Source organism: Apteryx rowi, unplaced genomic scaffold (genome assembly GCF_003343035.1).
Source record: "Apteryx rowi isolate R43461 unplaced genomic scaffold, aptRow1 scaffold_14, whole genome shotgun sequence".
Taxonomy (NCBI): Eukaryota; Metazoa; Chordata; class Aves; order Apterygiformes; family Apterygidae; genus Apteryx; species Apteryx rowi.
Genome location: NW_020447641.1, coordinates 2,031,596 through 2,055,678, shown reverse-complemented (window position 1 = coordinate 2,055,678; position 24,083 = coordinate 2,031,596). Strand labels below are relative to the sequence as shown.

General features: G+C 39.6%; 1 protein-coding gene across 1 annotated transcript; it reads left to right on the top strand.

The window, feature by feature from the left end:
- The first annotated feature begins 10,134 nt into the window (after positions 1–10,134).
- On the top strand, positions 10,135–23,492 carry TECR (trans-2,3-enoyl-CoA reductase). The gene is made up of 12 exons (XM_026057505.1): positions 10,135–10,182; positions 10,686–10,737; positions 11,083–11,127; positions 12,621–12,724; positions 14,786–14,901; positions 15,022–15,127; positions 19,743–19,815; positions 19,904–19,947; positions 21,270–21,327; positions 22,083–22,171; positions 23,217–23,262; positions 23,365–23,492. The coding sequence occupies exons 2-12, from the start codon at positions 10,722–10,724 to the stop codon at positions 23,490–23,492; spliced, it is 825 nt and encodes a 274-aa protein (XP_025913290.1). The 5' UTR covers positions 10,135–10,182; positions 10,686–10,721.
- The last annotated feature ends 591 nt before the right edge of the window (positions 23,493–24,083 follow it).

The following is a 24,083-nucleotide window of genomic DNA, read 5'->3' as shown; positions in this document are numbered from 1 at the left end:
GCGGGGGCAGGGCGGGCCGAGGCGGAGGGGCGCAGCCCGCAGGGCCGCCGTTTCCTCGGGGCAGAGGCGGCCCCCGCCCACCTGCCCCGCGGGAGCCCCCGCCGCGTCCTTCCCTCCCGGGGCTGCTCCCCTGGCCGCCCCTCTCCCCGGCTTCCCCGGCCGTCCACCGCTCGGACGGGCTCGAGCGGGGCGGTGCCCGGAGCGAGGGGGGTCCCCGGCACCCGCCGGGCCCTTGGCGGTCCGCGGAGTTGCTGGGTCAGTGGCTCTCGGCTCGCTGCAGATCCTGCCACGCCTAGCGCCGTGGCCAGCCGGGGTGGGTCTGGTTGAGCACCTTAGCGGGAGAGAGAGGGACAGACAGGCAGACAGACAGATGGAGAGGAATGTTCTCGGGAGCTTGCATTTCCAACTTCTTGAAGACCCTGTCACCAGCTGCTGTGCATCACACTGAGAGCCGTACTGCCGCACCTACGGGTGCCCTGCCCAGACGTGCCTCAGGTGCAGCTCCCCGGCCTGGTGAGGGTGGCCCTGAGCCTGTGAGGAAGTTTGTGTCTCCAGCCACGAGGACAGCTTCCAGTCTGGCTCCCCTCGCCATCATGCAAAGTCCAGTGCACCCGGGACGGTGTAGACCATGCACTGTCACCACGGGAGGAATGCGGCTCTACTGGCCTGCTCGAAGGCTGAGAGAGAAAGTTATCTTGCAGTACCCATGCCCTTGAGTATGTTCCACTAGCCCTCTATTACAGTGGTGTATTTGAGTCTTGTGCAGGAAATAAAAACTATCCAGAAGGAAGTTAGTACGCTCAGCGCCTTGTATGTATACGGTGCAGAGTAACATACACCTGAAGGATATGAAGGATAACATATCTCATCAACTTCTATAAACAGCCATACTCTCTTTGACAGAGAGAGTTAGACTGGCTAATATAAAAATTCTTAAGAGATTGGCACTTGCTAAGTGATAGCAATGCTGACTCTACTGACTATGTTTTTGCAGGCTTACACTTCAGTTTCTCCAGCACAAGACTCGCTTAAAAAGGAATGCAATTTTTTCCCCATGTAGAATACAAACCAGATGCTCTTATAGCACTAACTGAGTCTAAAATAATCAGAAAAGCAGCTGCTCCTTTACCATGACCTAAAAGTTCAGATTTTGCTTTTCAAAGATAAAAAGTTGCTTTGGACATTGCTAACACTTCAGCAAAATAAGTTGTCTCTAGCCAGTGTGGGAGTGAGGTAGGTGCCTGCATAGTGCCTTTTCCTCTGCAACGTTCACTTCCCTGTGGAATTTTAAGAAAAACGACTAAACTTTTCACTGCCCCCTTCTGCATTTTTATCACTGTCCCGAAGTCCTGTGAGACCCAAATGCAGGACCAGGCATACATGTAATATCTAAATGTCTCCAGTCATTGTCTGGTCTGTGGACTTGTTCTTCTACCTCAGCTGTACTGAACTTCTATATAGCACTTGTTACCGGGAGACCTCAAAGCATGGATGTAGTTATTGTGATGTGATTGTGCAGCTGGAGAAACAAAGGGAAGCGGTGTGACTTGCACCACCTCTCTAGGCAGAGTAATAGCAGCAGATCCAGGTCTTCGAGTCCTAAATCAAGTGCCTGAGCAACACTACTCCAAATACAGAATGCCTCATGAATTTACATGTCATCCTTGCATGTCTTCAGTCCTCTTCTCTGTACAACAGGCAATGGGTGGAAGCAGATTTATGTAGATCATCCAGTGCCTAGATCATCAGTGAGGGGACTCTGTGTAGGCTGTAGACAGACAGCCTAGGTAGCTCTGAACAGTGGTGTTGCATATCACTTTCTGTACTGTTGTCCCCACTGATTTGCTTTCTATCATAAATTCAAGATAGCTTAGTATGTTGAATTACAATTCCCCCACCATACATTCAAAACTGAACTAGCAACAGAGAGAAGGTGTCTCATCTCTCCTAAGGCTTCCTAAGTAAAAAAAAAAAGTCTACTGATGTTACAAACATTAGTGTTCTCTATGTTGAGGTGCTGTATAGTCTTGTACTGTTCTCTGTATATCTCTAAACCATTAACTCTTTATTGCTTTTCTGTAGTGCCTCCTTATAAGAATCACAAAGCACTTTACAAACACTAAACTGACACTGTCTGAATTTTTTATAAGATGACTGTTACCAATTAAGCAGAGGTATACTGCTAGAATATTTCTTCCTGTTTTGTTTAGTTTGCGTATTTGATTATGCTTAGTACATAATCAGTTTCATAGGTTCCTGAGTACATAGGAAGGACCTTTCCCATAACCATGAAAAAATGATTCCCCGGTGAACAGACCTACAAAAAGATGGGGAAGAATGTCAGACTGACTGTGACTGCTCGGACACTGGCTATTCTCTTCTTTTTCTTTACGAGTGTCTTTCTCATTGCACAGAGACACAGTTCAAAAACAGGCATCACAGTATTGAAGTGACTTTTAGGAAGCCAGTGAAAGGCAGAGTCAGCTTTTGAAGTACTTTTAAGTCCTTATTTTGAATTGACTGTGTTCAAACTTAGTACCCAGAACTATGAGCAACAACCTAATTAAGCCAAGGTATGCCGGATCCAGTGTATCTACAGCAAAAACAACAAAACAAAGTGGCTGAATGATTTACCTATAGTTATTATGAAATGTCTGTATTAGAACTGATATGCAAGTCAGGTCCCTGGACTCTTAGACCTATGTCTTAATAGCTGCCTGTAGGTTTCTTATTCCGTAATAATGCTGGTATTGGTCTTGTTTGCTTCAGGTACTGGTGTGTTTCTAATTCCACCTCATAGCTGTTTTATCACTAATATCTCAGGATACATTTAGGATACATTTATAATTTAGGATTATACATTTAGATACATTTTAGAACAGCTACAGTTTAAAGAAATATGTGCTTACTCAGCACATATACTGCACTTGATAGTTTGAGGAGATTCATCTCAAGATTTAGGAATCTATGCTATGGAGACTTATATCTAGATAATTAATATTCTTTAATAGTGTTTATTTCTCTAAATTGATTAGAGGACAACTCTCCAGTTTCATAGCTAATCATACAGCTTGTTCAAAAAGTGCCCATTTTTCTCTTTTCCCTAAAAAGGCCATTTACCTGACATGCTAAGATATAAATGTGTGTAGTACAGAGCTCTGAAGTTAGGCTAATGAATTCTACGCTTTCTTTTTACTTGACAGGTGCAAGTCTTCAAAAGCATTTAGTACAAAGAAAATGGTATGGTTCTCTGTCTTCCTAGAGGAAAGATACTTGAGCAAATATGCTCATACTGTAGAAATAAGTGTCATAAGAGCTACAGCTGTACTTTGTTTTCTTACCTGTTTTGGATGGAAAGTGGCTTTTGTGAGCAGTGATAACCAACAATGTTTTGGAATCTTCACTCCCTGAAGATATATTGAGCTAACATATGCATTACAGCCTAAAAGCAATAATATACTGACCCCCCTTGCTGGCATTCAAAGCTTCTCCCTCTTCTGACTGTGACAAAAACCCTCTGAATGCTGGGGGGGGTGAGTACTGCCTCGCTAGCATTGCTGAGATGTCACAGCTCCTGTTACAAAGGTTTCTCCCCTCAGAGCTATGCTGCCTAGAACCTAGTCGAGCAAGTGCCAGAAGCAGGGCTGCTGGCCCGCAGGGTGTTTGAAGAGTCTGTGTGCTCCATGAGCTGCCCGGAGCAAGACAAGGCCATATATGAGATATCTGAGTGGTAACTTAAAGAGACACTGCTAATTTGAAGATTACCCTGCTGTTTGAAAATGTCTGCTCTGCTGTTATAAGTAACATGTAAGATTATTAACACAGAAAAAGATTAGAAAATGGAGGGGGAAAAATTCTCTCTTTCTCTTCTCTTGCCAGTTTTTTGTATACTTAGCAACACTTTGTACAGTCAGTTGTGCTGCTTCACCTAAAAGATAGGCAATTTGTCCTTTTTTTCTATAGAACGTGGAAGAAAAGCTCTTAATTTTATATACTTATATTTATATATACTTGGCAGGGAGTGCCTAAGCTACTCAGGGTTTGAAGACTATGTTTCAAATCAAAAGTCTCATTTTAAAGAAAATAATGGATTTATTTGAAGTATGTTTTAAGAAATGAATATAAATTGTGTATGTTCAGCTCTCAGTATAAAGGCTCCAGACTTCCCAGGGCTTCCAGTCTTCCTACATGTCAGTAGACAGGAGACTCCCTTGATACTTCTAGGCAAAAAGGGAAAAATTTGTCTCTCTTCAGTCTCTTCAATTCCATGCCTAAAGCATACACTGGATGCGTATTGACATCCACACACACAATGGTCCACAAAGAGAAGTAATGGAACAACTACAGATATTTGGGCTCAACATTGCAAATCACAGTGCTGATGCAAAGAAATGATTGTGATTTCAGGGAGAATTTATAAACCTCTTCTGCCTGAATATAGTCATTGCAGAAAATTATCATCATTAACCAGAGGCCTGAAGCAACAAGTATTCTATGTTGTGCATGGAAAAGACTGTGAAATGCTACTGAAAACCCTGGACACCTAGTTAGTATTAAGTAAAAACTGGCTTAGGTCCTCAGATAGAGGCACTCTAGTCTGCTCAATAGAGACAGTGATGTTCAATGAATGATGCGACTCTTCAGCATGATGGGGAAATCAGCAATGTGCAGCTGTCTCAGTCAATGCAAGTAAATGCCCACTGAGTCAGTATTAACTGGTGCAGGTTCCTTTCCCATCTTGTGTAACCTGCTGAAAGATGTCATGCTAGCATAAGCTGGAAAGTTTTCATAAGCTTTCAAGAGCCAAAATTCACTGTGAAAGCACAAGCCCCTAGTAGATCTTCCATTTTGTGGAAAAAACCCCCACCCAACCTCCCACTCTACAAGGAAGGGAATTTTTCGTTTCCTTCATGATCGTTTATGCACAGAATCATTGGATCCTCTGTCAATTATGTAAATTGATTTGTCTTTCTGAAGGATGACCATTCATAGCTCTATACCTTTCTGTTACTGTACTCAGATCCAGGTCCACAAAGGGAGTTAGGCTTTGCCATGCCTTCAGGTTAGGCACCCAGCTCCTGGAGTAGAAATGACAGTCTGGTTGAGGTATCTGAGTTTACTCAACTCTCCCTCTTCACTATGTGATATCCCAAAAGGGATTGACTTCAGGGAAAAGCTGAACAGAATGACAATGAAAGGGAACAGTTCTTGAAGCAGTCCAGAGAGGTGGAAATTCAGGATTTCTCTTTGGTAGGGGACCACACTTTTTACTGGAATACACTCCTGTTCCCTTTGGCCTGTATGTTTTGGTCTCATGAATCCTTTATCCCTTGCCTGGTGTCCCAGCTTCAACGGGAGGGGTGGGGAATGGCAGAGGGCAGTCTAGAATACAGTTTTTCCACTAACTGGCAAGGCGTCTAACTGTTACATACAAAGCATGAAGGACTAGACCATCTCCTCTGGTGACAGTTTACTTTCACCCTGAAATAATCTAAATGTTGTGCTTTGTGCTGACCTTGGGATGAAGGTGACAACTGGATTAAGGTCCTCAAAGATTTAGATGCAAGCATGCCTAGCTAGGAAATCTGAAATGGGTGGAAGAAGTAAAAATGTACTAAGAGTTTCGGCACAGTGAAGATGATGGTACTCAAAGGCATGTGTAGGAGCAGAACTTAGGAAACTGAGGAATAAGTACGTAGTGTGCGTCTTGTGAACCTGTGAATGTTAGACATCTAAATTCTACAAAAGTGAAATTTGACTGTGTAAAACCKTTTGAGTCTATGTATCACTGTATCTCCTCCCTTTATACACAGTGAAATAATGTAATGGGATTCTGGCCTCATGAAATATAAGCCAATGGCTTTGGAGAGGTAGGGCTTTACTTAGTTTGACTCTTATAGGATAAGGTCCTGCACTCCACAGGTAGGAGGATGGAATTTGGCTTTGTGGCTAAACATTTGCCTCGATTCTGTTTTGAGAATCCTTCACACACCATGTAGTTAAGCTATGGAACTCCTTGCCTCAGGACAAAGTGGATGCTAAAAGTTTACACAAGTTTAAAAAGCAAGTGAATAAACCAATTAAAAAATCCATGAAAAGCTATTAAATACAAAGGCACACTTCTGGTGCAGGAGAATCTTGATCTCTATGTCTGTCTGTCCATTCCCCCCCCGCCCCCGCCATTGCTACATTCTTGCCCTGTTTTATTACTCTTTCTGAGGCACCTGTTGTTGGCTACATCAGAAAAAAACAACACCATTCTAGATGGATCCTTAACCTCATCCCCTGCAACCATTCTCACATTCCGATGCAAGGATGTTTCAGACTAAAAGTCAATTGTAGCACCAGCAGCATAAGCATAGTTTTGAGTATAACTACACTTACAGCAATTTCCCTTTGGCTTAAGCCCATTGACTTTTAGAAAGTTATTCTTGATTTGCCCTAGTGTGAGATCAGGCTAAGGCATGCTTACTTTCTTCAGGAACAACACAGTATACCAGAGGAGTCTAAGGAGAAGAAGGAAATGACCGATTCCATGGGAAAAGGAAGATGTTTAGAATGATTGATTTAATTAACACTGTGGCAAACATCGGACTTTTTTTTTTTAGTGATCACATTAAAGGAACCTGACTTAACGTAAGCACTCTAAAAGTTCAGGGAGAATTAATTCATTCTGCATTTCTCTTACTTTGGTCTGGTTGGTTCCCAGACTGTAAAATAAGCAATTTTTTACTGAGTAATTTAAAAAGAAATCAATACATTATATGCTTATGTCAGTGCTCACAAAATCTCACCAAGCTACAGTTTACTGAGTCTCCTGAGTACAAATGGCTGCAAATAAAACTTCCAAGATGCACAGATGTGATAAGTGTGTCGGTATTTCCATAATGGTTGTCACATCAGTTTTGAAGGTCTGTTGACATTTTAGCATTTTACATGGCTTTGAAGGGGGGGGGCATAGATCAACTATATTTTTGTAATCCTATAGGAGGGAAATTGTATCTTAAAAATTGTTTTTAAACACTGTGTCTACTCAACTGTTTTTCCCCACTGATAAACAACTTCTCCTATGAATAAAAGTTTAATAGTTGAATGTACTTCTTTCTGCATATACTGTAGATTTTTCTTTGCATTTTACCCACTCTAGACAAAACAAACAAACAAACAAACATTTTCCTCTTTTTTAAAGACAATTTCAATCTTTGGTCCTTATGCACTACAACAAATTTATCTTCTAAACTCTGAAGGGGTATATTTGCAGTCACTTCCAAAAGAGTTTTAACCTGCAGGTATCTTGCACAGATCTGATTATTGATTGAGTTCTATTAAAAGTAGCCTTAGAGGAGCTGTAATTTAAAAGGCCTTTAAAAATTCACCAAATAAGTGGACTGTAACAGTCATACTGCACTAATGCAAGCCAACTATCAGTGCCCTATTGTGCTAAATGCTTTGAAAACACATAGAGATTAAAATTCTCTTAGCCAGACAGTTTATGTTTGAAAGGGATGATACCCATCAGTGAATGTTCCAAGAACAGATTGCTGGGTATCTAAAAACTGTTGCCAACCAATACATTAACTGACTTGGTGCTGAGCTGTGAAGACTGGAAACACTGTGTTTAGTGCTATGTGAGTTCATGTGATTGGCCATTACGTTCAGAAAAGATAATATTTCTTAACTTGGATCAGGCTTTTCTGTCTCTTCTATGTTGCAAGGAACATCTAAACACTGTGGGGATGCTCTGACATAGCTAAGAAGCATGATAATTAGAAGAAACATTTACCTTGTTTTCACTCTGTCTTCACTCTGTCCTTGCACAGCTTTCCATGGACTGGGGCAGAATCTAAAGCTGTGTTCCTTTGTTCCTCTTTCTGAAAAACGAAAGAGGTGTGGTATTTGCTTAGTTCTTAAAAGTAACTGAAAGTAACTGAAATGTTTTAAGTTCAGAAATTAGTGTCCAAAAAAATTGAAACATTGAATAATTCGGGTTGGAAGGGACTTCTGTAAGGCATGTAGTCCAGCTTCCTGCTCAAAGCAGGTGCAACTAGATCAGATTGCATAGGGTCTTGTCTGGTCCAGTTTTAAATATCTCCAAGGATGGATATTCCACATCCTCTCTGGCAACCTGTTCTTATGTCCAGCCACCCTCATGGTGAAAAAAATTTCGTTGTATCTGATTAGAATATTGCAAATGGTGTCCATTGCCTTTTGCCATATCACTGCGCACCTCCAAGGAGAATCTGGATTCATCTTCCCTATATGCTCCCATTAGGTATTTGAAGAAATGGGCCAGTACAGGCAGTTATGCCAGTCTGGCACTTCAAAGAAACACTCTGGAGTGGAGCCAAACAGCAGTGCAGCAGGTCTTGGCTGATTTGTTTGTCAGTTTTTCACACTGATTTCAAAAGTTCAGAGAGATACTTCTACATTTCTGTACAACTACTCCCAGGAAGACCACAGAACAAAAGAAAATGCTCTACAATCTTCAGTCTGTGCATAATGAAAATAACCCAATTAAAAGATAGTAGGTGGCAGAAAGACATAAAAAACACTCTGTAATTGGCCTGGAGAAGATCTCTAGTACAGACACTGAAAGTGATTGATAGACTAAATCTGCCTCTGGAGGAGTCTGGTCCAATATGTATATGCTACGTCATGAGAAGGAGACTGCTAAGGCTGTGGGTGCTGCTGCAGTCTATAGGGTAGCCCAATGGTATTCACTGACACAAGAGCTTTGAGATACACCAAAGGTTTCAATAACCCCTGCAGCAGCTCGGCATCAGGAGGGATGCAAAATGGTTTAGAGCCTCCACAGCACCTGTTTTGTGGACTGCAAAAGTCAGAATGCTGTAGTTTTAGAATACCCTTATAAGAAGGGAATCCATTTCACTTGCTCCTCATAGGAGATTTCCATAAATGGAGATAGTAAAACTTGAAATTCCTGGTATTTCAAACATAAAGAATGAAGAGAAAAATGTAACATCCCAATAACCTGTCACACCTTCATTATGCATCATAAAGAAGGAAAAGTGCCTACCTGCCTTAACCCCCCCTTAGATCTTACAATGCACAAGTAGAGCATATCACTGTATTAGTATCTCTTGTGGTGAAGGCTGGACCTCATACTTCTGGCTGAAGCTGAAGTGCTCTATTGCTGCACCAACAAAGGAAGAACAATTTAGGACAAGTACAAGACGGAAATAAGATACTCTTACCAAGTGATCTCTTCAAAGCAACCCTGTTAGAAAGATACTGGACTGTGACTTCTATTTTTAGTTAGGAATCATATTTAAAGTTTAATGTTAATCTCTTCTCTTGGTCAGTTAATACCAAGCATAATTAATGCTAGGCATTTATTTAAAAAACGCAACAAACTCTTTGGTACTAAGTAATGATAGTCCCAGTCATCTGGTGTGACAGATAAGCTTTGAACGTTCTCTCTTAGCTATGCCACAAAGTTCCATTACAAAGAGTTTGATGAGAGCAAATTAAATTAAAAGACCAATGTATTTTGGGTTTTGCTACCCTGCTGCTATTGGGCTTTGAAACGTCTAAGGACTTTTCTGCTTGGCTGTCAATTAAAATCATAGCCTTCTGTCAAAATCTAATAGGATCACAGAAATAATCCCACTCTATCCTTTCCCAAGCTGTGATGACACTACTGATAGGCATTAGGAATGCTAATATGTAGTTTCTAATGCAGGTGATCTGAAGAGGTAAGAGTATCACTAATATTCCTGTTACAACCTCTAAAGGATTTTTGAACTCTGCATCTTTAGTTGCTCTGTTCAATATATCTGCCAATGTTTTCCATTCTCTTCACAATGATCATATTCTGGAAACAATGCATATGAATCTTCAAGCTGTATGTACTCAAAATATTTGCTTACATGCATATATATGCACATATACATTATTATTCTTTGTCAAATTGTCTTTCTAGTTTTGTAAATCATAACAATTCTGAAGGTAAATTTGTTCCTTACTGACTCCTGTGAAAACTAACTCTCTATCCTTTATTGTTCCTTTTTTTTCATAACATAAGGAACCGCCCCCCTGGCATATGTGTATTTTGATCAATAAGTAAGTTAGCCACTTCTGCTTAATAATTATCATTTTGTTTTCTCTCAGGTGGAAATCCTTGACTGGAAGACAAAGAAACAGCTATGCTTCCTAGATAAGGTAAAACAAAAATATATTTAAAAGGGTAGGTGACTATTGAAAAATTACTAACTTTTCTTGAGTAAATTTAGTGTTTGCAAAAAGTATTTAATCTCCTGATAGCCTTTCTTTGGTCACTGAAGAGGCTACAATCATGCACCCTTCTTCACTCTGCCTACAGAGTACAACCCTTTTTCAGAAAGAGCTCTTAGACAAAGAGCTTGACTTCAGCTGCTTCACTAAGGCAGTGCCAGTTGTGCCTTGTTCACTCACAACCCTTCAGTCTGTCCTTGCTGTTGTGCTCACCTTTGATCACTGCTACAGTAGCTGTCTCTGAAACAAGAGCCACAAATTAAATCCTCTCCTTTTCCTGTAAGAAGTACTTTGAAACATCCATACCAACCCTAGCCATCTATAAGAAAGTTAAAGGTATATTGTTGTCAAATTCACATTTCTACTTGAATAGTCTTGAACAGTTATCTTTCAAAATATGTTTTGTATGTATAATATTCTTTGTTGCCTAGGTTGAATCAAATGCCACAATTAGGGAAATCAGACTGATGTTCCATAAATTATGTGAGTATAACTTTTGCAATAGTTCACATCATATTAGAATACCAAGTATATAAATAAGAGGAAATTACATAGTTTGGAATGTGGTGTATACACACATAATGCTAAGCAAGTTGCACATGAATGTGATCACAGTGAGATTTCAAAATCATCTTTCTTTATACTATCCTCATACATCTTTGTGTTTTTCCTGCTACATAATTTCTCATGATTTCTCACATTCCATGATAAAATAAATAATCCTAAAAATCTTCAACTAAATCTTATCTTATTGTGTTGCATTCATTATAATAGTTGATAATCTAAAAACAAGTATTGTAAATCACACAATTCTATACGGTTTTGCAGATCCTCAGTGGTATCCAGCAAGGCAGTCGATAAGACTGGATCCAAGTAAGTACTTGTGAGGACTAGAGTAATAAAGCTCTGAGCAGGGAGCTGGCATAAAAGGTGTACTTTGCATGGGTATTAGGTCTTAAGAATGAGTTTCCAGCTATGCTAATTAGCATTGCGAAGGCTGAAGAGAATCCAGAACAAATTTAATTCTTTGAAAGTATTGAACAGAGTTCCACCCAGGTATTTGGTGTTTGGTAATTAACTCAGGAGTCTGGACATTGTTCTAATGCACTTGCTAACTCCTGAGCATTTCTGCTTTGAAGACAAGCAGCACGGAATCTAGATGCTGTCTTTCCTTAGCTGCACTGAAATGATCCCCACAGTGATGCTCAGCTGGGAGTGCTAAGATGGGCTATGAGTTATAGCTGTCAGTTCACATAATCCTTTGATCTCAGGCAGGAATTACAGTTCTTCTGGAGTAAGCTGATGCAAAATACATTACTATGGATATAGGATTTGCTGACATAGCTGATGCCAGCTGGCTGACTTGATTAATTTAGATATAGGTATTGCTAATAGAAGCCTCTTAGTACATTGCCTTGGTGCACAAAAGAAAGTCTAATTGCAAAACTGTGTTAATTCATCTTAACATTTAATATAAACTGTAGCATTTTCTTTGTTTTTGCTTCTATTCAGCATAATTTGATTTATACAGTCCCTTAAAATTGTGCTGGTAGAGATTAATTCATTGTGTAGAATCTATCCATGGCAAACAGGAGCATGAGTATCCTATCTCTTTCCACAAATATCTACCTTGTCAGACCCCTCAAAGGGCTTATGTTGTGAGACTTGCTATAAGAAAATGCTGGGCTTCTGGTGATTCCCCCAAATCCTGGAGTTCAAAGCTTGAGCACCAGCTCAAGCAGCGTAAAGCTGGAATGTGTCTTGTAGGTCGAACTCCTAACATGGGAAGTTAAAGTAAGTGTCTGGAAACATCCTGAATATATGAGATGTTACAAAGCAGGGAGAGAGAGAGCCTCATCTCTGTCTTACCTCCTTTTCCCAGGGAAAAGCCAAAGTCCTGTGGAATCACCTCATAGTTAGTTGGTTGGAAAGAAAGGAGGAAATAAAAAGCTCTGTAGGAGGGCCTTCCAATCTCAGCTTATCCCAGCTTCGGTGTGTCTGGTGATGAGCAATGAGAAGAGGGGAAGAGAGGAGATGGACATGCAGCTAAGAGGTCAGTGACCTGTACTAAAGGACAGTTACCCATCAGCAACTTTTTCTGTAGCAATGAAGAAGCAAGTCTAGTAAGCTAGGCTGGCAGATAGGATTGAGAATTCTCCTGTCTAGATGTGATTAAGAAGGCTTATATGTGATTACTGGGGTAAATCAAAATTAAATACAAACATTTTTAGTTTGTTACTGAGATTCCAGTGAACCCATGTCAGGCCAAGGAGTTTCACAGACTGGTTAAAGTACAATATAAGGCTAAGATGCTACCAAAGTTGACTTTAATTTCACTGAGATGTAACTACTTCTTTCCTTCTCAGAAGGAAAGTCCCTGAGGGATGAGGAAATCCTGCAGCACCTCCCTGTTGGCACAACCGCTACCTTATATTTTAAAGATTTAGGGCCACAGATAGGATGGACTATGGTGAGCTACACTACAAGTCGGAGACATTTTAATGGATATTTCTCCATTATTAATCCTTACATCACTTTCTGTCTCTCTCCAATATTTCTGCATGATAACTGCTCTAATAGTGGATGCAGGCAATGAATCCTCATCACTTCAGTTCATTTAACCAGAGAAACCAGTAACAGAATATTTTGAATGCCTAGTCCCCTGGAGAGCAGCAGTGAAAATTTGCTGCAGGGTAGGCTGGCTCTACTGAACTAAGCTGCAGGTTCTCACACAGATTTAGATGTCTAATGCAAAATCACTGGGAACTAGGTGTCTAAATGTCTTTGAGGATCTGGTTCACAGGGCCTATATAACTTCTGACCTCTCCTCTCAAAGATCAGGATTATACACCTATGAGTTTTCCTGCAAAGAGGCATGTGAGTGGTTTTACATTTCTGTAATTCAACTGACTTTAGCAGGAAAATACATGAAAGTAAAATCAGCTGTCTGAGCTCCGCCCCAGGATGCTAATGGCAGGCTTATGACAGCTGATCATTTCTGCAGTATTAGCAGCCATCCAAGAAAGCTGCATTTGGTCTCCTAACTCAAAGGCTCACTCCATCACAGCTCACTCAGCAGGTGATACAGCACTGCTGTTTATGCAGTGAGGTGACCTTTAAAGGTCTTCAGAAACTCCACAATGCACATACTATCCACTAGTTCTAATTAAACAGCACAGCACAAAGGGAAAGGTATCCAGTAATTTAAAGGCACATTTAGCATTTTTTAGCTATGCAACACTAATAATATCTTGTGTGTTAATGACAAATAGCAAAGACAATACTAATAAAAGATAAAACAAACAAAAAAAGATTATTCTGCAAGACTAAATCCCCAGTCGTTACTTTGGATGCTCTGCTGATAAAACAGGCAGCTGTTATGCAATCCAAAAACCAGGAAAAAGTTATAAAGACAATGCAGATTCAAGGTGCACATGCATTAATATACATCGAAATATCACAGTGCAGAGTAACACCAGTCAACTTCCGCCATTTCATCGTCCTTCATTTACACTCTGCTCTCCCTGCCCTTTAAGCTACTTCATTCAAATGTAAGCCAAGAAATACTTCAGTTTGATGAAATAAAAAGACAAACTTCTCATCTACAATCAAATCATACCTTTGCCAGAAAAAATGCTGATTCTATTACAGAAGTTGATGATAATACAACTGTTCTGAGTGTCAAAATAGCTCTAAACATGTTAGAAAGCAGTGAAATGTGTTTTTTTTTGACAGAAGCACACAAAACTTCCCTTCTTTCTCCATAATTGAGGTATGGACCTACCTTATTCTGTTATAGAAGAGGAAAATGAAACTATTAAAGCTTGGTCCAAAGTCAACCTCAATTTAAAGTGATGTTCCTAAGAAATACATTTGAAAATGAAATTAAGCTAGATAATAGCTTCCTTTGCTTTCCTCTCTCTTTTTTTTTAAACAAGAGTTTATTTGAATACAGAATGAATTGGCTGTTTTCTGGGACAAAATGATGCCAGGTCTGTATAAATGTACAGCACATACATGTTTATCATGCATGTATGTGCTATGTTACCTGTTCATATAAATGATGTCATATGTGAACACTTACAAAACATGTTTCCAGTTTAAACAAAATTCATTCATTAGAAACAAAGTTCCTCTTTTTCACGATAAATTCTTCACCAAATTTCATTTTGACCCAAAATAAAGCAATAGTTTTTGAGGGCAAGAGCAGGGCAGTTGTGTAAATGTAACATGCATGCACATTTATCAGGAGCTCTGGGTTGCCATGATAACCTGTTCTTACCCAGATTGTGTCAGCTGCACTGACAATGGCTGTAGTTCTATGCAATTACTGCAAATGCATTGCAAATGATTTAAATGCATGTCTGCAAGTTTCATATCCTATTCCCAAACCTGCTATCCCCTCCTTGCCTCTCCAAATGCCATTCTGGCTCAGTGGAGGTGTTTATCCCACTGCATTACTTATTACAAAGAAACCAAAGCACAACCACCATCTGATTCAGCTGTCTAATTATTCTCTCTTTTTTTGCAGGTATTTTTGATAGAATATACAGGTCCATTGTTCATCTATTTTCTGTTTTATTTCCGCATGCCTTTTGTCTATGGCCTGGATGAGAGGTTTACATCAAGCCCACATCCAGTAGTTAAGTAAGTTCGTTTGCAGGCCTTGAGCAGTATTTCTTGTTAGCATTGTAGTTTTATTCCAAATGTCTTGCCACACTTGGTTTTTTTAAGCATTCTTAAATGCTTTTGTCTTGCTGTTTCTAGCTTGGCATGTATCTGCCATTCTTTCCACTACATCAAAAGGTTGATTGAAACAATATTTGTTCATCGGTTCTCCCATGGGACTATGCCACTGAGGAATATTGTGAAGGTAAATTGTGACAGAATCTATCCATAGCCCCCTTATATATCGAACCTAGCCACCCTATGCTCTGCTGCTGCAGCACAGATTTGTCAGTGTGGCTTTTGTAGTAATGCACAGAAAATCTTACCCATAAATCTGTGGTTCTTTTAAAAGATTTCTTAGAGTAATTTTGCTATTGTATAACCCACATGTTGCCATACTGTTATTCATGTTACAGTTTTCTCACTGCTCTTTTAGCATTTCATACCTTCAGCATTCCCTTCTTTTCACTCAGGTAGCCCCCTGGGTATGAAGGTTTTAGTAACAATCTCAACTTTTAAGGTAGTAGAGACAAGTACATTGTTGGGAGGGTTGATTAAAAAAATCTGCTTTTTATAGCAGTTATTTTGCACCTTGTTTCCCCCAATGGTCTCTTTTTCATTTAGCAACTGTTAATTTACCTTTAATTTTTCCAGCACAAAGCGGCTTGGCTGTTCTGTATTTTCTTCCTGTGGCTCAGGAGCACACCCTAATGTTATCAGTGCTGCTGTGGCATACCGTGGTTGTTAAGATGCAGACCTCCTATTTCCTAGATGCCCGCAAGGCAGTGCAATAGACTGTGTGGTTATGCATGGACTGTGGTAATTTAAAAAATGTTCACAACAGAATACATATTGTTGATCAAAAATATGTTTTATACTCCGGAATACAGCAGATGATCATCTACAGCTGGAAAAGCACATAGTATAATATCAACATTTGGGTATTTAACACTTTGTATTTACACTGTCCCTTGGAATTTATATTACGGCAGTGATACTCCCAGCAGCTGAAGCTCTACCTTGTGGCTAATGCCTTACAGCTGTGCAGCAGCACCATAATTCTGGCTTCATGCTTTCTGCTTTCTGAATGGAAGGAAGGTCTATAGCTAAGCAGTAGCCTTCAGAAAGAATCCTCCCTAGCAATTTACTGTCAATGTTTTCTGAAGCAGAGGGATGCATGGGTTGTTAAGATTTGTTTTTGACACAGTAGTAACTAATGCATGCTGAGCAGCAGATACATGAAAATCGAAAAACTTTACTTTGAAAAAAAATCTGTACAGTGTGATAAATCCTCATTTTTCCCTGCCATCTCTGACAACTGTTCATTTCAAACCATACAAACTGTAGTTGCTAAAATTGTCATTTTTACCAGTCATTCTCAACACTTTTCTGCCTTCTCAGGTTCATGGTATTGGCTTTCATCTGTGAAGTTGTTCATAGTTCTTTCTCTTCCTGCTTAGCAGTGCTTGGGTTTGATTCACTTTTATAATTTCATTGACTTCAATGGTGTTACTCCCAAATTGCACCAGTCAGAAAAATATCACACCCTCTTCCCTTTTTTATCTCACATACAGATGGTAGATAAAGCTTCTAACTTCAAGTGTAAGATCACATACATAGCAGATTGCTTATTTCCCAAGAACAATGAAAAGCTACCTCTAAACAAAGACACTTAGCGATCTTGGTAAGCAGAGATCTGAGAAGGGACTTGATGAGATTTGTGATTTTCACCCTTTGTCTTTGTTTCACCAAAAAGAAATAGAAATAAATAAAAAGATAGTAGAAGATGCAGTAAAATGGAGAATGGTTTCACAAAAAGCAGGTCTTGCCAGACTAACGTAGTATCATTCTTTCTAAGATACATGATTTTTTAGGTAAAGGTAAGGTGGAATTTTATCTGGATTTATCTGATTTATCTGGATTTTAGTAAAGGGCTGGCTTGGGGTTAGCAAGATAGGGATTAATACAAAAATTATATGGTGACAAAGGAACTAACTAGAGGAAAGATGACAGTGGTTGTGCCAGAAAAGGTTCTGTGAGACAATTAGTAACAAGGAAATTACCAGTGGAATTCCTCAAAGACTCATCTTTTGACTGTTTTTATTGAACATTTTCATGGATAAAAAGAAGAGATATTGTTGCTTTCTATGATCATGTCTGGAGGAAGGAAAACACCAGATCTAAAGAAATATTATTTAAACTAAAACAAGACAAATGAAGGGGTACATACTAGCTATGAATAAATGTAGGCAGGGCATTAAAAATAGTTTTGATCATCAGAGGAAAGATAAATTGGAATAGAGAAGACAGAAGTCCTTAGAGATCTATGCAGAGCTTTAAAAACTTAGGAAGAATATATGGGATCCTTGCAATATGTGAACTTGATGATATACGAGCTCTCTTTATAAAGCACTGTTGTAAAGCTTTGACATGTACCTGGAATATAGAAGATTCATGGAAACAATTTCTTTCTTTCAAGTGAGCTTATAAGTCTGCATGTATTCTGCTGTTCCTACCTGAATCTCACTGGAGGCTTTTGTCTGAGCAGTAAGGCTTACAGTGGCAGCTGGCTGGTTATGGTATTCCTGCTAAGGACCTTAGCAGCAGCAAACTCCACTCACCTTAAAACTCTTATATCTGATGCTCTTGCAGTAAATCATGTTCTTTGGATGAACAATACTTGTTCAGTTTAATTACAGCATGTATTGTTGGGAGCTGAGCCAAGTTTAAAAGATGCTTTACAGAAACCATTTATTTATTTAATTTTACTGTACTAAAATACATGCCATATGACCCAGCCTGTGCCAAGCCCCAAACTTATGGAAAGGTTTCTCATAAAATGCTATTCCAAGATTAGAAGCCTTTCAGGGCAAATTGTGCTTCCATCTAAGTTTGTACAGCAGTTAGTAGATTGTGGATGATGGTGGAAGAAATTAGCATTAGGGAGAAAGCAATAGTTTGTGGATAGGACACTGACTAAAATGCTCAAAACTGGAGTTCTTCTTCCAGCTCTGCTGCTTTTCCTGGGAAGACGAGAAGGCACTATGGGGAAGTCACTTAATCTCTCTGCCCTTTTGTCCCACTAGAGTGGTAATTAATGGTTAATAATTTGTTCTTTCTCATCAGTTGTCCATTAATACTTAATTCCAGAACAAGGACGTACTATATATTTTTACTATGCCATACCCAAAGGGGCCTCCATTTTATTTGAGGTCTCTGGGCGCTTTGGTGGCTCAGTTAATTCTGAAAAGAAGGTGGAAATGCAACAGAATGTTTGATACAACTACTTGCAGCAGCGGGGGCGGTTACCCCTCACAGCAGCATTTTCAGAAAAATGCAGTCAGATACTTGGCCAGCAGCTCGTGTGGGTTGCAGATGCTGAGGTAATCACTTTGGGGGTATTATTGCTAGAAATGCAGTTTTGGTATATACAGTGGAAAAAGGCTGCAAAACTCAAAGCCAGAAAAGAAGTTAAATCAGTCAAGACATGTAGGAATGCAATGATGGATAGGTGTTTTGGCTGTGTGGGCAGAAAAGGAAAGCTGTGAAGGAAAAAGCAGAAGGATCTAGAAATGTCTAAGGCATGGGGGCCTATGGGAAGGCCAAGAAAACAGTGTCATCTGGAAGACTGAGAGGATCAGTATTTTACTCAAGAGTAGAGAATAAGAGGGAAAGAATGAGAGGAGGAAAAGAACAGAAGAAGTGGTGAAAGGAAGATAAAGAGCTCAGTTTTGGTCTTGCCAAAGTCCAGGTGCGAACCAAACATGCCCTGAAGTACTAGAAACTGAGACACTAGGCTTGATAAAGGAAGAAATCTCAGCTGATGAGAGACAGATCTATGAGTGGTCAACAGAGGGACAAGGGTTAAAGTCTGCCTGTAAGAGAAGAGCACCTAGAGGTGAGAGTGTAGAGGAAGAGGAATGGGCCAAGAATGGGCCTCCCTCCTACCCACAGAGAGGCAAGGAGGGAGCAGATAACCTGTCATTAAGATACTGAAGAAGTGATGAGTGTCAGGAGAAAAAAACACAAGAGACAGAACCAGAAAAAACTACCAAGAGGTAGAGACCATTGCACTAAATAGCTTTTCAGTGGGTAAAGCCCGAGTACAAACTTTGAGATTTGGTTGGGAATAGATCACTACATCTACTAGCGAGAACTGTATTATCAGAATTTAGAGAATGGAAGCTGGATCACAGAAAGCCAAGAACAGCAGTGAAAGGACAAACTCCACTGAGGAACTCTAAAGATATCACAGTGAAGGGGACAGAGGGAAGGTTCAGGCATGACAACTTTAGGGAGGAAAAGTTAAAGCATGGGAAGGAAAGAAAACTGATGGGATGGAGGAGAAGGGGAGGGGCAAGATATTGGCCAGTACAAAGTAATAAGCAGGGAAGAGACCACAGTGCCTAAGTCAGGTTTTATAAAGTCTCTGTGGTTAGCAAAGGAAGTCCATCTTTAACATACAGTCTTTATGGCACAGCATCTTTGGCCAAATGGCTTGCCAAACAAGAGGAATTTATTTTCAATACTAGGATCGTATTTTCAAAAACTGCTTATAAACTAAACAGCTCTGAGATATTTGAGAAGAAATCATACTCTACAAGCACTACTTCTTTTCCTGCTATTTCCTGTTGTCTCCTCCAACTTTACCACACTTAGTGTTGTCATTTTTTGTTGTATTATCTATAACTTGAAGGATCAGTGGTTCTTGCAGTAAATACTGGTCTAGCAGATAGCATTGATTTCTCTTGACAAATGGGACAGTTGAAGTATCCTAACATTAAAAATACTAAAGCAAAGAAAACTTCCCTATTTTTCAGAACTGCTTGTATTACTGGGGATTTGCTGCTTGGCTTGCTTATTACATCAATCATCCTCTTTACACCCCTCCTTGTAAGTAGCAAAACAGCTCCCAGCATGATTAAAGTCCTTTATCAGTTATATATTAGTCCTAATAATCAGTAAATATTTTGTTTTATAGCCTATGGGAAAAAACAGATAAATTTTGCTGTGATCATGTTTCTGGTAGGTCTGTTGCTTTTTTTTTTTAATATAAAATATTGAAACGTGCTTCTTTATTTCTTATGTTGTGTGAGGAGCGGATAGGATAAGCAGGTACTTAAAACTAAAACAGTTGGACATACTACTGAAGTTGATCACCGGCAAGCAGAACAGATAAACCTGTCCATTTTTAATGTGAAGATTTTGACTGAACATCCATTCTAAGACTGGGCTATTTATCTACTGGAATATCTCTCACGGTTTTTAGAACAATCCGGTATCCCTGTCCTGTGTTTAAAAGCCAGTGAGTTTTGTGAACTCCTTTATTGCTAAGAACTGGCCATCTAAAGAATTATGTTGCTGTTAAATTCCAAGGAAAGAGATTCAGAATTTTTTTTTACAGCTTGCCTAATGAAGCAAAATCCTTAAGTCAGTGTCTGTTCATTCTCATGGTGCCTATGACCATTTTATACTTACAGAAGCAACAATAGTTTAGCCACAAAGACGTGCCCATTTTTAACTTGTTTAGAATATCATCTGTTAACTTGCTTTGAGAAACTAATGATCAGTGACTGGAGAATCTCAAAGCAGCCTCCAAGCATGAAATTTCCATGAGTTAATAATCTATTCTCATTTTATAAAGAGGCTATGTAACTGGAAGTACAGAGCTGGATATAAAACCCAGGAATTCTGACCACCAGTCATTTGCTGTCATAATTACGCTTTGCAGACTCTGGAGACTGTCTATAATTACATAAATGAGCCATTTCAATATATTTGCCACATAATTGATTGGGGAAGCATTATTTAAAGGCAGTGGAGGATGTTGGGTCAATTATGTTTTATGATTCATGTCAATAAATCTCCAGAGAAGAAAACTGTTATTTATCTTGGAATTTTAATAACTTTTGAGATACCAAAACTGTCCAAATCAAGTTTTCTGGTGTTTTTAAAGACATGAGTATAATCGAAAGATAAAGCAAGTATCCGCTGGATCTACTTTTATCCTCTTTGATTTACTACCTTTAGATCTCATGGGGACTGTATAAGAAGTAAATTCGACCTTTTGGCCACTGAGTCCACTTTTGCTGACAAATCTCATAGATATATAGCACAACATGATATGGCCTCACGTTTGAAGAGAAGATAAACAAAGATAGTCCATCCTCTTATCAGTCAGCAGTCTTGGTTAAGGACATTTATTAAGACACTAACTGCCATTATTTAGTCTTGTTTTACAATAGATTTTTTTTACTTTTTTAAAGTACCCCAGGAACTAACAAAGGGAAGAAGAGTAAATAGAAGGGAAGCACACTTTTTTAACTCTGTTGTGGCTTTTCTTGTAGCTATGTGAAGCTGGAAATTTTTCTATTCATGTTGCCCTCAGTGACCTCCGGAGAGATGGTAAAAATTGCATTATCATTTTTCACTTTTGTGCATCCAGGCAGCACTTCCACAGTTACACACTCTCATGAGAGGCCTGATCCTGGAGGGTGTTGATACCCTCCAGATGACTGCTGTAGAAGTGTAGGCTGTTCAGCACAGTAAAGATTGGATTCTAGGGGAGATCAGACAGTGCAGGGAATCCACCACCAGACTGTTAAATAACACTTCTTAACTTACTGTACGTTTTCTTGGTTAGGGCCAGATTGTGCTGGGGGAGTTTTGCACTACACTGGTAGCGCAAAAGGAAACAAGTCTTCCAGTGCTAGTACAAGCTATGCTTCAGCGAGCAAGCAAAAGTAATTTGACTGGCTCCTACAGGGGGCACAAGATCTCCCTGCAGGGCAGGGTTCCTCCTGCAAAACATGTTATGTTTAGCAACAGTGACTGTCAAAACCCAATTCCGTGACACTCTGAGAATACTTATAATTTCTGAGGTCCAAAACATACTTGAGGTACCTCTTATGGGAGTGACTGTGATCAAAGTCCATACCTGCAAATATTATGTGGATGTCTTCCTAATGCCTGGAGCATTTCCTCACAGTTATCCTATTTATTCTTCTGGGTCCAGCAGACATCCTGTTTTCCCATGTCCTGCTTGTCCCACTGGCAGTGATGAGACACATGAGTAGGCAGATTTGGGTTTTCATTAGAGAAATTTACAGTTTACCTAGAAGTGTCAATATCTTTTTATGATTTTTTTTTCTAATCTGTAGGATCCAGAACCCGTAAGATCCCATATCCAACAAAGAATCCTTTCACATGGCTGTTTTTCTTTGTATCTTGTCCTAACTACACATATGAGGTATGTATTTTCAAACTAGATGCTAAGATTTTAGTTTTGCTGGGCGTGTTTTCATTTCTGTTGGTATGTTAAAAATGGAAGGAAACCTTAAGACAGTTCAGTCCAGTACATTTCCCTTCTTCCCCTAAACCCCATGAAATTTCTTTGGCCTACCACACTGCAGACTGGAACTTACCTGTTCTTCCTCTCCTCCCTCGATGCATTATTTATGGGCCTCACCTTAAACAGTCTCCAGACCCTGAGCGTATGCCTCAGCATGGCTACTAGACAAGATGCAGAGAGAGTTTAAGGCAGGGAACATTTTGCAAACAAGAACAGGGAGACTAACACTGTGGGTGTGTTGCAGTGAGGGAATGGAGCTGCACGGGAGATTTACAACGCAAAAGAGCCCAGGGATATCGCAGTATGCAGAAGATAGTGGACAGATGAATAGAAGATATTGTGGTAGAAAAAAATGGGGAAATTAGGGTATGAAACAGTACCTGCCAGGCCTACTTCCCCAATTCCATGAGTTATACAATAACTTGTGTTGGTGGTGGCTGCTTTAGAAGATTGAATCAGTGAATCACTTCATATCCTCTAATCAGGAACCAAACTCTTGGCTCATTTTAAAAGCAGTTAAAAACAGTGCAACTCAAGGTAAAATGCACTCTTGTGCAGAAAGACTGCATGAGGTCTTGACTTCAGTGGAGATTAACAGATGTTAATGAGAACAACATTTGGCCTACGGCCATAGAAAATTGCCATTCCTAACATTGATGGAGGAGCAACAAATACAAAATAGGCAGAGAAAATGAAAGGAAACTATGTTGTAATTCTTAAAATTTTACTCATGATAATTACTATGGAAGCAAACATGAAGGTTTTGTTTGTAATAACAAGACACTGTTCACTTTTTTGGCTAAAGGTTATTGACACCAGAAATTGATTTGGCTGACCTTCGCTTTTTATTTACCTATATTAGGACAAGGTTGTTTTTGATCAATTGAGACATAAATGCAAATGCTGTCACCAGAAATATTTTTCATTTCCTTGGCCAAAACAGGTTGGGACATGGATCAGTTTCACTATCATGACTCAGTGTGTCCCAGGTGAGTAATGCTTTGGTACTTCTCCCCGAAGTGTTGTCAGCATAAAAGAGTATGTTTTTTCTCTGATAATGAAACATTATCTTTTTTATTCTTTCCTTCCAGTGGGGCTGTTCACCTTGCTTTGCTTCATTCAGATGACAATCTGGGCAAAGGATAAACATTACACCTATCTACGAGAATTCAAGGATTATCCAAGTCTTCGAATGCCAATTATTCCTTTTTTGTTGTAAGAAAAAAAGATGAATTTGAATATTGCTCGGAACTTCAAGAAGAAAAAGCTCATGGGTTCTTTTTATTCAGAAACCTCCTGCCAAATAAGTGAATTAATTAGATGATTCTGATGCATGTTGAATCTCTACTGCTTGGGGAAACTGTATAGCTTGAAAGCTATACTTCCTTACACTCAAGAATTCCCTAATTCAGGAGCACCTCCGAAAAATAAGACTATTGCTTAGCTGGTAGTCAAGGGCCCCTTTGATGGATCAGAGATATCGAGAAGCCTGTGCTGAAAAGCAGCTTCAAATTTAGCAGTGGCATTCAGCAAGAGTGTGACATAAGTGCGCTGGAACGAGCACTTAGCAGCTAGCTACCGGAGAGCTCAGCTCAGCCAGCGTGCCCTGCTGGCCTGAAGACAGCATGTTCTGCCTTCTTTGAATTGAGAGAGTGCTACCTGGAGGCAGGTGCTTTGTTAGAAATAACATTACCAAAGAGTATGAGTGATTCTTGGAATAAAGTGGACAATATCTCAAATACCTAACTTGAGTCTAATCCATAATTTGCCAAATTAATGTGAAATAAGAAGTATTTGTGGATGTAACATC

Excerpts from the sequence above, each read along its gene's own strand:
- TECR (XM_026057505.1), top strand. Across the intron at positions 14,902-15,021 it reads AGCCCACATCCAGTAGTTAA|CTTGGCATGTATCTGCCATT; the intron begins GTAAGTTCGTTT and ends TGCTGTTTCTAG. Across the intron at positions 23,263-23,364 it reads CATGACTCAGTGTGTCCCAG|TGGGGCTGTTCACCTTGCTT; the intron begins GTGAGTAATGCT and ends CTTTCCTTCCAG.